This window comes from Elgaria multicarinata, chromosome 3, assembly GCF_023053635.1.
Source record: "Elgaria multicarinata webbii isolate HBS135686 ecotype San Diego chromosome 3, rElgMul1.1.pri, whole genome shotgun sequence".
Taxonomy (NCBI): domain Eukaryota; kingdom Metazoa; phylum Chordata; class Lepidosauria; order Squamata; family Anguidae; genus Elgaria; species Elgaria multicarinata.
The window spans coordinates 48954689-48970731 of record NC_086173.1 but is presented as its reverse complement, the minus strand read 5'-3'; the positions used below and the strand labels follow the sequence as shown (position 1 = coordinate 48970731).

At 41.8% G+C, this 16043-nt stretch overlaps 1 protein-coding gene across 1 annotated transcript in view; it reads right to left on the bottom strand.

The window, feature by feature from the left end:
- Positions 1 to 3653, bottom strand: part of ASPSCR1 (ASPSCR1 tether for SLC2A4, UBX domain containing) — a 63700-nt gene extending 60047 nt beyond the window's left edge. Inside the window, exons 1-3 of the mRNA XM_063120184.1 lie at positions 3488 to 3653; positions 1554 to 1609; positions 611 to 725 (exon numbers count right to left, since the gene is read on the bottom strand). Coding sequence (XP_062976254.1) covers positions 611 to 725; positions 1554 to 1609; positions 3488 to 3589 — 273 coding nt within the window. The 5' untranslated portion in view covers positions 3590 to 3653. The remainder of the gene's footprint in view (positions 1 to 610; positions 726 to 1553; positions 1610 to 3487) is intronic.
- Positions 3654 to 16043: the final 12390 nt, after the last annotated feature.

The window sequence follows — 16043 nt, the reverse complement described above, 5'->3', positions numbered from 1 at the left end:
CCTGATTTAGGCTACTTTCCAGCAACCTGGTCAATACCCAAGTGCCATAATCAGTTTCTCCTTCAAGTACTGTTGATAGCAAAGCACCTAGAATTGATGGCCCAGATATCCAAAATTCTCCAACATCCAAACAAATGGTAAGAAAGCATATTTGACCTAGCCCCATATGAGAGTGTAACGTACCAAAGACATAGACGTTTAAAAATAATCTGGAGACAATATCTTGAAGAAAATTAGAATGTTGCCTTAAAGGTCTGAAGTCCTCCCACTGATATCCTATGCCCTCTCCACCACAAAACACTTTCTTTTTGTTTTCCCTCCATTCTGTTTAATATTATAAAGTGTCTTAATGGAAGCAAGGGGAGGGGAGATTGAGAAGGAGATGAAATTGCAGTTCAGCTTGTATCCTGAAGAGATTAAAGGATTTCTTTCTACTGCCTTTCAAGATTTATATTAGCTTAACAGTTCAATTAAAAATATATACCTATTCATAAGAAAGGCAAGTGTCCTGCTAAGGGGGAATCATATCATCATCTTCTCTCTAACAAGAGCATACAAAGATCTCGGCCAGGATATGAGCTATTCATATCTTAAAGTGAAAATAACATACTGTGGTTTCAATTCCTGCCCTATTACGAGAGATTGGCACCATCTCGAGTTTGGCATTGTTGGGTAGGTTGGCAAACCTCCATTGTAGAGAAAGATCCAGCACAGTCCTCTGGAACCTGTAATACAAACAAGCTCAAAAGTGACCTTTTGCCCCGAGGCTACATCAGACAATTTATCAATGCATTATTTCAAGCATAAAAGAGCTGGGAAAGACCTCTGCCTGTGCTCTCATACAGCTGCTGTTAGTAACAGTAGAGACAATACTGGACTAGATCAGCCTTTTCCAACCTGGCATCCTCCAGATGTTTTTGACTGCCCAACAGCTGCAGTTGACTATTGCCAATGATCAGGAACACTGGGAGTTCCAGTTCCCATCTGGAAGGGAACAGGTTGGAGAAGGCTGGGATTGATGGACCAATGATATGATTCAGGAAAAGGGAGTTTCAAGGGGACATCCCAGTGGTACAGCATATATTTTGCTTTGAACAGTGTCAATGAAATTAAGAATGAAAAGCTGCTTAAGGAGATCACAGGCTTTACAGTGAGGCAATGAAGTTCCCCAACATTTACCTAAGTATTTAAAGTATTCATACTTTATCCTTCCCAAGGTTCCACAGTGACCACCCGTTCCTTTCTAACAAGCATCCTTTCTCTCATCTCTGACTTCATTCTGCATTTCGGAAATACCCAGAACCTCCAAAGCACAGTACAATGCCACAGATCAGCTGCACCAGTTTCCTGAAACTGGAATGTTTGAACCTTTGTTCCTGCCCAAGGTTCAATCTGCATGACATGCCCGACTCAGGATCAGAGCCATCAAAGGAGAGTAACTCTGGACAGTCACTGTGGGCTACATATCAGAAGTTTCTCCCTATATTGACTGATGGTAATGAAACAGCAGAAACTGTAAGCAGTAAACAAATAAATAAAGCAGTACAACTCACTTCAAATCATATTCATTGGGACTATAATTCTGCTTCTTACAAACTTCTTCTAAGACCTGATGAGAAAATATACAAGAAGTTAATCTGGAATGTAGAGTTGTCCTTCATTCCAAAGGGTGACATTCTCAGGACACTTAATGCAGACTAGCTATTCATTTACTTTAGCCACTGTAACAAACTTCTTTTATGCTTACAGGCCAAGTGAACGTAAGAACATAAGAAGTGCCATGCTGGATCAAACGAAGGGTCCATCTAGTCCAGCACTCTGTTCACACAGTGGCCAACCAGCCATTGGCCAGGGATGAACAAGCAGGAGATAGTGCAACAGCACCCTCCTGCCCACATTCCCCAGCAACTGGTGCACACAGACTTATTGCCTCGAACGTGGTGCTTCTAGCCTGCATTAACAATTGCAACTACATGCGGAAGGGCAGGGAGGGGGGAAAATTGTTTCCAGATAATTTAGACCATCAGTGTATGAACTAGTAGAGTGAAATTGCACTTAATTCTGTGGTCACACTGCAGCCTATCTTTGGATGTTAACATAACACATTTTTGCTAGAAAGTGGAAAGATTCCCCAAAGTCATATTAGTCCTGGGACAAAGTATCTGCATCAAATTATGAGTGTTGCAAAGGCCAAATGAATTACGTTCAATTCTCTTTTTAGGTACCCCATTGTTCCCTAAAGACTTGTATAGCGGATAATTATTTAAATAATTAAGGGTGCAATTCTATGCACATTTAAACAGAAAAAAGTCCTACAACTCTCAGCATGCCCCAGGCAACCGAGTTGTAGGACTTTTTTTTGTCTAAATGTACATAGAATTGCAAGTACATTATCATTGTAGGTCAGATACGAATGACCCAGTGATAAAAGAAGAGGGTCGAACTCATAAATTACATTAAAAGGAAGAACTTTCAATGGACTTTAAACTCTCTTTCACACTTGTCTATTATCAGGAGGCATTTAGGGTGCAGGTGTTGAATGCTGGCTGGAGAATGCTGGGAGTTGTACAGGGTTTTTTCTGTCTAAATATGCATAGGACTGCACCCTTATTTTCTTTCTCCTTGTGTCTACTGCAGGGGTAGGCAGAAGATAGGCCAGAATCTACTGGAAGACCTCTAGTGGATTTGCAATAAGGCTTTCTGACGCCCAACTATTTAACAAGAGCAACAACAAAAAGGCTCCCCCCTACTCCTCCTAAATTAGACTGCTGAATTGAAGAAAGTGTGGCAGGAAAACCAGGAGTGTTTTTGTGTGTGAAAGGACTAAAGAACTCTGATACTGGAGGGGGAAAAGTCTTGATCTGAGCTGTGCCCTCAGAGGCACCCAGTTCCTTAATTCTACTTGGTGTATGTTTGCCCTGAGCCACTATTTTGCACCTGACTCCAGTTGGTGAGCTTTGATGCTCTAATAAAAAACAAAGGAGATCCCAGAAGCCTGGAGTTGGGTTACCCTAGTCTAGTGGGACCACAGGATATCCTCCCCCTCATCTCCATTCTTTGTGGACATAACTACGTTTCTTAATGTAACTCCATTCAGGCTGCACACAACCGCTAGCAAGCAAGCTCCACTGAATACAGGAAAACTTACTTCTGAGTAAACATGCACAGGGCAACGCTGTCAGATAACATTCCTTTTCCTCCTAAGGGAGGAAGATAATATCTATATCGATCATCTTCCGTAATAGCATACTTTCTTGTCTGACATCTTGGATGGGGGGGAGGGTTTGTTATCAGTGTGTTCCGTATCCCCTCCCCCCCTCCCCCAAAGACGGAACTATTTTGCCCCCCATAAGAGCCCGAGAGTAACCGCGGGCAATTAAGTGTCCTCTGATCCAATCAGAACGAGCCTATTGCCCCCCTTTCCTGCCACAAAGCCAATCAGAGTGGATTTATCCGCAAGGCTTCCCTGCTGCTGGGCCAGACCCACCTGGAGCAGCACGGTGCTTGGGCCTACTCGCACCGTCACTCGCCTCCCGTTCGGGGCCAGCACCGAGACCGCAGAAGCCCCCCCACCGCCGGCTACCGACATCTTCCCTCTCTTCTCCTCCTCCCAACACAAGCCGGCCTTCCAACGCCACAGCCGCCGCCCCCCTCTCGTAACGAGCTTCTTCGAGAGCTGAGGCGAATGGCCACGGCAAAGGGGCGCGGCCACAGCGCAGGCCGCCCCGCCTCACGCTTTCTCTCGGCTCTTCGCCTCATAGCATACGCATAACCAGGCCGAGAATTGCCAGAAGAGATCTGTCCTGCACGCAGTGGAAAGCGGCTCTTTGCCGTCCTCTCTTTCATCTGAATATTACACATTCAAATGTGTTCCTCCTCAGCGAAATGTTAAAACCTTTTTCCACACAGTTTTCTGTCTTAAACATATTTCGTGACGTATACCTGCTCGGGGCCGGCCGAACATGTTAGAATTTCTATTATGTCGCTTTTTCCTAACACCACATCTCTATGGCTGTCCCTGTTGAACTTCTGTCTGATACACAAGTGCGAAAAGTACAGGATCCCTGCGGGGAGAGGGAAAGAAGCAACCTGTAACTTGTAATAAATTCGCTTGCCTTACCAGAAGACTGATGGATAGAGTTGGACTTCGGATTCAGAAGCCACATCCCAGAAAATAATTCCAATGACCTTGGACAAATCACTCTCTTTCTCAGCCTCCGTTACCCTTCCGTGACATGTAAGGAGTAAAGATTGTAAAACATATTTAAAATAAACCTGTTTTAAAATTCTTGATATACAAGATACACATTGTGTATTGCACTGAGTGCCACATGTATGATTATCTGCCTGGTGGACAGAAATCATGGGTGTAATGAGCTTCTGGCTCTCAGGGAACAAGTTTGTTCCCTTGAGGCCAAGGCTGCTGACCTGGAGAAGCTAAGAGAGGCAGATAGGTTGATAGATGAGACCTTCAGGGACCTAATAGTGACGTCCCACTCCTTTGGTGACAACTTCTCTTCAGTCATGGAGAATGATGGTCTGGAGGACGGAGGGCGTCACTCTGAGGAAGAGGGAAATGATCCTTTAGAAGGGACCTTCATCAGGAGACATGCAAATATCCTTTCACACCAAGGATGTGCCTCTAGGGGGAGGGGGCTTGTGGTAGTGGGAGATTATTAGACACACAGACAGCTGGGTTTGTGACAGGCGTATAGACTACATAGTAAATTGCCTGCCTGGTGTGAAGGTTGTGGATATCACACACTGTCTAGATAACATAGTAGACAGTGCTGGGGTAGAGTCAGTTGTCATGGTCCACTTTGGTACCAACGATGTGAGGAAATGTAGTCGTGAGGTCTTGGAAGCTAAATTTTGGTTGCTAGGCAGGAGGTTGAAAATCAGGACCATCAAGGGAGCTTTCTCTGAAATGCTACCAGTTCCACGCACAGGGCCAGCTAGACAGGGCACAATTGAGAAGTCACAATGCGAGGATGAGACGATGGTGCAGAGAGGAGGGGTTCAGATTTGTTACGCACTGGGGAACATTTTGGGACAAGCCGGGCCTGTACAAGAGGGATGGGCTGCACTTAAACCAAAATGGAACCACACTGCTGGTGCTAAACATAAAAAAGGTGGCAGAGCAGCTTTTAAACTAAATCCTGGGAGAAAGCTGACAGGAGCTGGGAAGCCTCCGGTTCGGGTTAAATCATCTGAAGGAGAAGAATCTGAACCTGTTTTTTATTGTCCCAATGTAGAAGGTGAACCAATAGGCCTTGAGTTCAGGATAGAACATGATAGCCAATCATAGAGGCTAAAGTGCAACAGGGGAAAAGGGACAAGGCAGAGACATCTGGGGAGGGACACTGTGTATAGGTGTTTCTATGCAAATGTTAGAAGCCTCCGAGCCAAAATAGGAGAATTGGAGTGCTTGGTTTCAAAGGGGAACCTGGACATATTGGGCATTACAGAAACCTGGTAGAATGGAGAGAACCAGTGGGATACGGTCATCCCTGGATACAAACTTTATAGGAAGGACAGGGAAAGGCGTACTGGGGGAGATGTTGCTCTGTACGTCACAGAGGGCATTGTGTAAAGCAGACTAGCACACCTAAATGGGGAAGACTCTTCCACAGAAGTGCTGTGGGTGACAATGCAGGGCCCCAAAACTAATGTAGTGCTAGGAACATGCTATCGTCTCCCAGACCAAAATGCTCAGAGTGACCTTGAGATGGAGAATGAAATCAGGGTGACCTCCAAATGAGGAAGTATTGTAATAATGGGTGACTTCAATTATCCTCACATTGACTGGATAAATTCATATTCCAGTCATGACAAAGTGGTTAAATTTCTTTATGTCCTTAATGACAGTGCCCTGGAACAGTTGGTCATAGAACTGACCACACCTATCTATAGTTTTCCAAAGTATCCATCCTTCCTTAAGATTCCTTAAACTTGTAGTACAGATTGCCCATGTTTGTCAAGTAATTTCTTACACCTCTCATCCATTCAATCCTGTGCATTAAATTCTCCATATTCCATCCTAGTTGAGAACATTTTAACAAGGTCTTTTTTTCAAATTTATGTTATCTTCCTGAAAGTATAACTCTCAAAATGTGGAGCAGGAATCCCTATGGTGGCAGAGGGATCAGCAAAGAAAGAGAATCAGGAGGGGGGAAATGTGGGGGTGGAGGACACTCACACATTAGTTTAGGGAACAGATTCCTTTCACTTTAATTTCCCCATATATTTCTGTACTTCGAAGGAGGTGAGTTCTGCCAATGGCTCTAGTGCCTTTTCTGTAGTGCTTGCTGAAAAGTTTATCTTGCTGTGGTAGGATAAATGGGAAAGAGTTTTTGATTGCCCCTTATGCACCATCACAATTGCCAATAGAGCAGATCTTTGTTTGCCCTACTACCCCCAATAATTAAAATATAGGGTGACCATATGAAAAGGAGGACAGGGCTCCTGTATCTTTAACAGCTGCATAGAAAAGGGAATTTCAGCAGGTGTCATTTGTATGCATGCAGCACCTGGTGGAATTCCCTCTGCATCACAACAGTTAAAGCTGCAGGAGGTATACTAGAGTGACCAGATACAAAAGAGAGCAAGGCTCCTGTAGCTTTAAATGTTGTGATGAAGAGGGAATTTCACCAGGTGCTGCATGCATACAAATGACACCTGCTAAAATTCCCTTTTCTATGCAACTGTTAAAGGTACAGGAGTCCAGTCCTCCTTTCCATATGGTCACCCTATATAAAAAACTATGCAACATTTATACCCTCAAACTATACAATCTCAATCTTATGGCCTTTCAAATGTAGAGCTATAAAAGCCCTTCATTGCTGGTGATCCTAACTTACCTTAGATTTAGAACATCTGTGAGCCTTTATTAAACTCTTTTTACATTAAATGTGATGTAACATCCAGATGGACAACCCCCATCAGGGTCTTTTTTATTTTTTTATTTTTTTCAGCTCTGATACATGATAAAAAAAACCAAGGGGAGAAAACGTGGCTTCTGTGACACTCTGACCTCATCTAGCGCAATGGCTTTCTGTTCAAGTTTTATTTGAAGGGCTGATCAACCATTAAAACACTGGAGATACGATTGTGTGAGCTGGCAGGCATTAAAGATTATTGTAGATAAAATGGGATTTGGAAATAAATTTAAAACTATAATAGAACAGTTATATTCCCAAAATACAGCTGTAGTGGTGGTAAACGATGGACTCACTGAAAAGATACGACTAGCCAGAGGTACAAGACAAGGATGTCCGCTCTCGCCGGTCCTGTTTGTAATGGTTATGGAAGTATTGGCGAATGCATTAAGAGATGATGGAGAGATAGAAGGAATTGGATAGGTAAGGGGAATAAAATTGAATATGTTTGCGGATGATACCCTACTGACTATTAAAAACCCAATAAGAAAAATAGATAGAATTAAATCTCAATTGAGAGAATTTGAAGAAGCTACAGGGTTAAGAATAAATTGGTCCAAATCAGAGATGATTTTGTTTAATTATACTAAGAAGGAAGTAAAGGAATGGGAGTATAAGGGAATAGAAATGAGAGTTGAGGAGATTAAATATTTGGGAATTAAAATTACAAAAAACCTAGATAATTTAGAAAAGGAGAATTTAACGAGGTTAAAGAAAGAGGTATTAGAAAAATTGGAAAAATATAAAAGATTAAATCTATTATTATTATTATTATTATTATTATTATTTATTTATATAGCACCATCAATGTACATGGTGCTGTACAGAGTAAAACAGTCTATCTTGGTTTGGAAGAATAGCATTAATAAAAATGAAGATTTTAGCTAAAATTAATTTTGTGTTTAGGATGTTACCAATAAAAATTTCAGAAATTGAGATAAAAAGTTGGCAAAATATTATTAATAAATATTGTAATGGAGAAAAGAAAGCGAGGGTAAATAAGAATAAATGGTATTTAAGCCAAAAAAAAAAAGGAGGACTGGGTCTCCCAAATATAAAATTATACTATGTAGCAAATAGATTAAGACATATTGTAGAAGCAATTATAGGAGTAGGAGACTTAGATTGGATGGAGGATAAAACTACAAATAATGTAGAGATGAGTTTGGAAAATGTCTTTTTTAAGGAAGGAGGGAGAAAGTGGGTTGAAAGTATAGATAATCCACTCCTGAGGTCCCAATGGGAAATTTGGAGTAAATTTAAAGGGAAGTTGCTTCCGAGCAACTCTCCCTTATCACCGGTAATAATGTTAAAGAATTTCCCAGAGGAACTGAAGGGTAGATTAAGCAAAATATTAAAGGAGAAAAATAAATTGAAATTAAAGGATTGGTTAAGAGATATAAATACAAGAGAAGATATGGAAGATTTGTTAAAGGAGAAAAAATTATCTTGGTTAGAGTATGGGCAATTAGAACAATGGAATAAAAAGTGGATTAAAGATAATAGAGTTTGTAGAGAAATGACGAAGTTTGAAGAGTTAATAGTAAATAAGGAAAAAGGTAAAGGAGGAAGTATAGTCTTAAAAGGGTTAATGAGCGAAATATATAAAATATTGCTAGAAAAGGAGTTAAGGGATAGCTCAGGGAAAATGGTATGGGAGACAGATTTGAAGGTACAAATAGGGCGACAGAGCTGGGAGGGACTGTGGAAACAAAGAGTGTTGAGAAGTATGTCAGTGAGAATAAAAGAGAATTACTTTAAAATTTTGTGGAAGTGGTACCTAACCCCGATTAGATTGAATAAGATAAATGAGCAGCATTCAGCAAATTGTTGGAGAGGTTGTGGGGAAAAAGGAACGTATTTACATATGTGGTGGGAATGCAAATATGTTCAAAGATTATGGAAGGTGGTGTTTTTGGAAATTGAAGAAATAGTGGGAATGAAAATAGAACAAACACCAAAGATTGCATTACTGTCATTATTTGAAGATTTAAAATGTGGAAAAGAAATTAAAGAATTGATATCGAGTTTGCTGACTGCAGCACGATTGATGATAGCTAGGAACTGGAAGATTCAGGGGGAATATTCTATTGAAGAATGGTATAGAGAAGTTTGGGATATAGCTATTAATGATAAATTGACTTGTAATATTAAGTGGAGGAAAGGTATAACTAAAATAAATGAGTTTGAAGGAATCTGGAAACAGTTCCTAATATTTGTGTTTACTAAGGGAAGTGGGAAACCGCCAGCGGAAGAAAGCATGAGATTTTGGAAGCAGGAATAGATCCCGAGGTGGGGGGTGCACTTATATGTTTAGAATGATTATATATGTAATGATAGGATAGGTTATAGTTAATATTACTTTATATATGTATTCAACATTTATTCAAAATGTATGTAGTATGTTGTGTTTCTTTTTTGTAAGATGTTTATTTTGTGTTTTAAAATATATATATATATATATAAAAACACTGGAGATACAAATAAGTTATAGCGGTTTGTTTTTAAAGAATGCATACAAAAGTTGTACAGAGTGTCTGATAAAAAAGAACAGCTATAGAAAATTAAGTTGGAAATAATATAACAATATTCTGGATATATCAAAGAGCACCATCATCATAAAGCATATTAACTTGTTTGGTGAGATATTGATATTCTATCTTTATAATCCAAATTGTTCATGATGTACATTTACTTTAATTTCAACAACATTTAGATTTCATGTTGTACCTTTTTATTCATATGTCTCAAGACATTTTAGCATTGTATAAGGAATAAAGTCACATGCATCATATTGTTAATTTAAAGATGCAAGATGCATTTGGGCAAGTGTCACAAAAGACTAATGTAATGCTAGTCCAGTGTCTGTTTGTCTCTGTTCACCATCCACCAGCAGCAGAAGTACAGACATACTTGCATTATTGCAAAAAATAGTTCCATAAAAAAGTTTAATGGATTCTCTTCTGATTTTGACAGACCATTTTCATACTATTTTATTATGAGTTAATGTGGGATATGCATGGTTACTTCCATGGTAGAACAGATCCTCAGTTAAAATCCACGTGTGAAAATATGGAAGTTAAATTTTCAGTGTAAGTGCACCCACAAAAAGGCTGGGAAGGGAGAAAGAACTATTGTACTTCAAAGGATTAATATATTATTTGAACCTATTCCCCTTCTAATAAAAGCCTTCAACCTAAGTTTTAGATACTAGTGCAGACCTACTAGCAGGTTTTTGAAATGTAGATAATTGGACTGGCTGTGAAGATCGCTATGGGTAATATCCAGTGTTGGTCCAATGTAGAGTAAATCCACTGAAATGAATGGGACTCAAGTTAGTCACAACTACTTTATGTCCCATTCATTTAAAATTGGCTACAACTCTGTTACACATGAAGAGCTAATAAAAAAATCTACTGGAGGCAACATTTCATTGGAGTTCGGTGAACTTTGGATTGGGTATTAAATGCAAAATTCATCCCTTACCATAGTTTTTATCTGATAGCTGTGTATGAATAATGCTGACCATTTAGGAAACCAGACAGTAATTCTTATATACAAACCAGCACTTCCAATAATTTATTTTAAACACATTTGGATACTCACTAGGCCCTAGTGACTGGAAGCATCTTCCCCAACCTGATGTCCTCCAGATGTGTTGGTCTACAACTCCTATAATTCCTAGCTGGCTGGGAATTATGAGAGTTGTACTCCAACACATCTGGAGGGCACCAGGTTGGGCAAGGCTGAGCTAGAGTTATACACAAGGAAGGAAGGAAAAGAAGGGCTATAGCTAAATAATAGTGCATCTGAGAAGTCCCAGGTCAAGTTCCTGGCAGGATCTGAACTAGCAGGGCTAGGAAACGCCTTGGAGAACTGCTGATAGTAAGACCAGACAGTGAGGTAGATGAACCAGTGGACTGACTCACAACCTGGTTGCATGACACAACAGCCCACCATGGCTTAATTTACCAGTGGGGGTATCCCATCATGCTGGGTGCTCATGAGTACCATCTTTGCATGACACCCACAGGTGCTTGGCTTGTGGTGTGAACCCAGGTGGCGGGGGTTGTTTGGAAGTTAGAAAACTTTCAAATAAGCCATGGCTTGTTTTATAAGGCAATCCATATGTTAAACGAAAGATCACTTCCTCTTCTTATTGTTTTATTATGATTTTATTAGAATGTAAGCCTATGTGGCAGGGTTTTGCAATTTTATAGTTTTATTTATTTATTTATTTATTTATTTTATTACATTTCTATACCACCCAATAGCCGGAGCTATCTGATGGTGCTATATAAATAAATAAATAAATAATCACTTAAAACTTGCTGGGACAATGAGTGCTTGTCTTATGATTACATCGTACAATTCTACTGAAAAAGAAAACAGCCGGATCCTCCATTAAACTGAAAGGGGACAATTCACGAGCACTGACTTGCTTGTACATAAAAGGCCTGCACAACTAGTTTGTTTCCTCATCCACTTTGAATTTGGGATGGCCATTCTCTGTCTGAAGCATACAGCTGTTTTCTATTTTGCATCTGAAAGTGGCACATCCTTATAAGAATTGTATTACTGTTAAAACAGCACTCTTTGAAGTAACTTGAGCTGAATTATCCATGTTGCAGGATTTAAGCAATGCCTCCAATTTCCAAAGGCATATAATAATCAGAACTGTTGTAAAGAGGTTAAAGGTCACATTTCATATCCAGCACCACTTCTAATTTGAAATAGTTGTATAAAATTAGAAGCATCAGGGCATAGAAGAGGGGGAAGGGAGTACAACCTGGAGCTCATTACAGCTCTATGAAGATGGATGAATTCATCAGGAAAGAGGTGGATACACCCTATGCAATTCCTATTTCTTCCACAGATTCCTCAAAATAACTCTTGGATTATATTTACCTTATTTTATACCATCTTAATGAAAACCCAGCTGTTTTGCACCTTTCTCCCCCCCCCTCCCCTGCAAGTAAAATAGCTGTTGCCATGGCTAACCCCCACCAAACAAACTTTGTTGCCTAAATCAAAGCTTCAAAAGACCTGAGAGGGGCCGTAGTTCAGAGGAAGAGTGTGTGCTTTGCCTGCAGAAGGTTTCACATACAGTCATTTGTATCTCTGATTAAAAGGGTTAGGTAGCAGGTGATGTGGAAGACCTGCCTGAGTCCACAGAGCAGGAGTGGGAAACCTCTTTAAGCAAGCGGGCCAAATTAAATTTTGAAGAAGCTCTAGGGGGCTGCAATCCAGAGAGGGGCTGGTCTGACAGCAAAAGGGCCGAGGTCAAACTAACAAAAATACCACACCTTTTAGTTTAAAAGTCTTACTGCCAGTAACTAAGCCTTAGGATCATCTGTATGCCGATGATACACAATTATATCTTTCATCTCCGGATCTTTCTCCTGATGTTCACGATCGTATCTCAGCATGTCTTTCAGATATCTCAGCTTGGTTGCTTCATCGTCGTTTGAAACTTAATATGGCAAAGACTGAATTGTTTGTTTTTCCTCCTAAACCTTCTCCTCATCTCTCATTCTCTCTTACTGTCAATAATGTTACACTTACTCCAGTCAAGGAGGCTCGTAGTCTTGGCTTTATATTTGATTCCTCGCTCTCCTTTATTCCTCATATTGAGGCAGTAGCTAAATCCTGTCGTTTTTTCCTGTATAATATTGCCAGGATTCAATCATTTTTGTCTGTCTCTTCTGCCAAGACTCTTGTTCATGCATTGGTTATTTCTCGGTTGGACTACTGCAACCTTCTTCTCACTGGCCTTCCTTCTTCTCACATCAGTCCGTTGGTTTCTGTTCACCACTCTGCTGCTAAGATCATCTTCTTGGCTCGCCGCTCTGACCATGTTACTCCACTTCTGAAATCTCTTCATTGGCTTCCAATTCACTTCAGAATCCAATATAAACTTCTCCTGTTGACCTACAAAGCTTTTCACTGTCTAGCTACTTCCTATCTCTCCTCTCTCCTCTCACACTATTGCCCTGCTCGTGCTCTTCGCTCCTCTGATGTCATGTTTCTCACCTGCCCAAGGGTCTCCACTTCCCTTGCTCGGCTTCGTCCATTTTCTTCGGCTGCCCCTTACGCCTGGAACGCTCTTCCAGAGCATTTGAGAACTACAAGTTCAATCGCAGCTTTTAAAGCTCAGCTAAAAACTTTTCTTTTTCCTAAAGCTTTTAAAACTTGATTTTGTTCTGACTTTTTATTGCCTGTTTGGTGCATTCTCTTCCCCTCCTTATTGCTTTATTATGATTTTATTAGAATGTAAGCCTATGCAGCAGGGTCTTGCTATTTATTGTTTTACTCTGTACAGCACCATGTACATTAATGGTGCTATATAAATAAATAATAATAATAATAATAATAATAATAATAATAATAAGGAGAGGCATTTCAACCTTTTAGAATGGGTGGAGGGGAATGTGTAAAGGCCAAGAAATCACAGAACCATCTATGGGTAGAGGTAAAGGGGGCAAGGCCAGATGAAATCGGTGTGGCCATCTGGAGAACCTTGCAGGGCAGGACCTGGACCCTGGTCAAGCTAGATTTGGCCCATAGACCTAAGGTTCATCGCCCCTGTCCTAGACAGCCAGTGGCAGCAGATAATAATGGGCTACACCAGGGATGAATAATGGTCCTCCAGATCTTGTTGGATTGCAACTCCCATCATGGGGACAGGAGCAGGCAGAAGAAACATCATGGCCTGCTCCTGTTGGACTCTTCCCCCACCCCCACAGGGCAAACTGTCATCTTGGCCCTGTGGGGAAGAAGAAAGAGCAAGGGGACAGGAGCAGGCAGAAGAAACATCATGGTCTGCTCCTGTTGGACTCTCTCTCCTCCCTCCCCCCCTCCCTGCTGAACTCCTGTTCCTTGTGTGTCATGTCTTTATTAGACTGTAAGCCTGAGGGCAGGGACTGTCTTTTTTGCTAAGTGTAAGCCGCTCTGAGAGCCTTTTTTGGCTGAGGAGCGGGGTATAAATATGATAAATAAATAAAATAAAAAATCATCCCTGAACATTGGCCACACTGAACAGTCTGGTGGATGCTGGCTTCCAACAATGTCTAGAAGGCTACAGGTTCCCCACCCATGAGCTAGATAGATAAATAGTCTGACTTCATAGAAGGCAGCTTCTTATATTGTAAACCCAGGTAGGTAACCTGATGCCCGTCAGATGTTTTTGACTAAAACTCTCATAACCCCTGACCACTGGCCATTCTTGCTGGTGCTGATGGAAACTGTAGTCCAAAAAAACGTAGAGGGCACCAGATTGCCTTCTCCTTTCTAACCATTATTAGGGGTTGACTCCAGACATTGAGTGGCAGTATGTATGCAATTGTCAGTGACCCAGCACTATTGATGAGTGTGGTCTGTATTAATCTATGTGAGAAATCCCTAACATAATATTTCATTCACACCTGAGTGGGAAGATTAGTGGCAACCACAATGATTGTTAGGGATGCTTTGCTGAGATCAGGAATGGGCAAATATTATTTGCACCCAACTAGTTGAGAAGCTGATTTAAAAAAAAATTGTGGAAGGCAGTGCGTGGGTGGAAATTTAGTTAGTCTTGCTTCTCTACCTGAATGTAATCACAGTGTTCCTGCTCCTGAGAGAGGTGGGAGTCGTCTGCCACATGCAGCTAATGAGCCCAAGCCACAGAGGGAGAAATATAAATGGACAGATAGAAAGTGGTGGTGGTGGTCAGAGAAGACAAGGAACCTGTGTGAAGCTATACAACTAACAGGCAAGTTTTGTTTTGAAAAAAATGATAAGAATTAGAGATTAACTAATTGACCTTGGGACTGTATGGGAGAAAAACCTCTTTATGATTAGACAGCTATCTCTTGATTAAGACTAAGCTGGAAAATATTTAGCTTTCTCAGAGTTAAACATGAACGAAACTTGGAGAGGCATTATATTTAATACCTTATCACATTATTTTGATACAAGTATTTATAAAAACTGCAGGTAGCAAATGCCATCTTAGAAGAGGCATTTATCCTTTTCTCACACAGTAACTTCATCAGCTCGAATTTTACAGCCTTATTTCATCTTGCATTCCCAAACCCAGACCAACAACAAGGGCAACAGCATTTGAACAGCTCTAGATACAGCCTAGGTGTGGCTCCATAAACCCTAGGACTGTCCAAAAAATCCAATATCCCAGGCAGTTCTGGGGGATTGGGAGTGAGTTTGGTATTTCGTGGTCTATCCATAGCTTTGAGCCATGACTACTCCATCCAGCTTGCATGTTCCAAGGCTGGTAGTTCTTGGCCCCTGAATACCAACTGCTGGGGACCACCAACAGTGGTGGGCTGTTGCCCTGATGTCCTACTTATGGACATATAAGGAGCATCTGGCTAGGAAAGAAAGGACCCTCAAGTGAGTCTGGTCAGCAGATAGATTCTTCTGTTGGGAAAGAATGTTAGAAGCAGCTAAGACTGAAGGCCGCCCTCCCTCCACAGAGCTTTCTTATTCTTCGGGAAAGGGGGGCTTTGGTTTAAGACCAACTCTGCTCGCTCCTCCTCACCCACCCCACCCGAAAACACGAACACGTGAGAGCCGAAAGGGCCGCCTGGCACAGCAGCACGAGGTTGGGCGAACCCCAGGGCGGCTGAGGGTGGGGGGCTCAAAGCAACGGGGAGAACCGTCAGAAGAATCCCCGCCGAGAGAGGTTCCCTAGCACGGGGGACACTGAGCTGGATTCCGGCTGGGCGGGGTATCCCAGAGACAGTGGGCTGGCGATAGTTGCCGACCCCTGAGTGGCAATGCCCGAGGCCGCGAGGGCTCTTGCTCGGCTGAAGCGGTCCCCGCCCGCAGCCCACCCTCTGGCCGCGAACGAGATGCAGCCAAGGAGGTACGTCTTTTCATTCATGCACGAACCGCGCCCCCACTCCTCGCAGCTGAGGTGCGCGGCCTCGCTGGTTGGCGGGAAGAAGAGGGGGGGGCTTCAAAATCCCGCTCGATTCAGCCCTCCTGCGAGGGGAGAGCCTCGGCTGCCTGCAACCCCTTGGAAGGGCGCCGTGCGCTTCTGGACGATAGGCAGCAAAGGTGTTTTTGGCACTCCCTGGGCGTCGCTTCAGACGGGACGGGAAG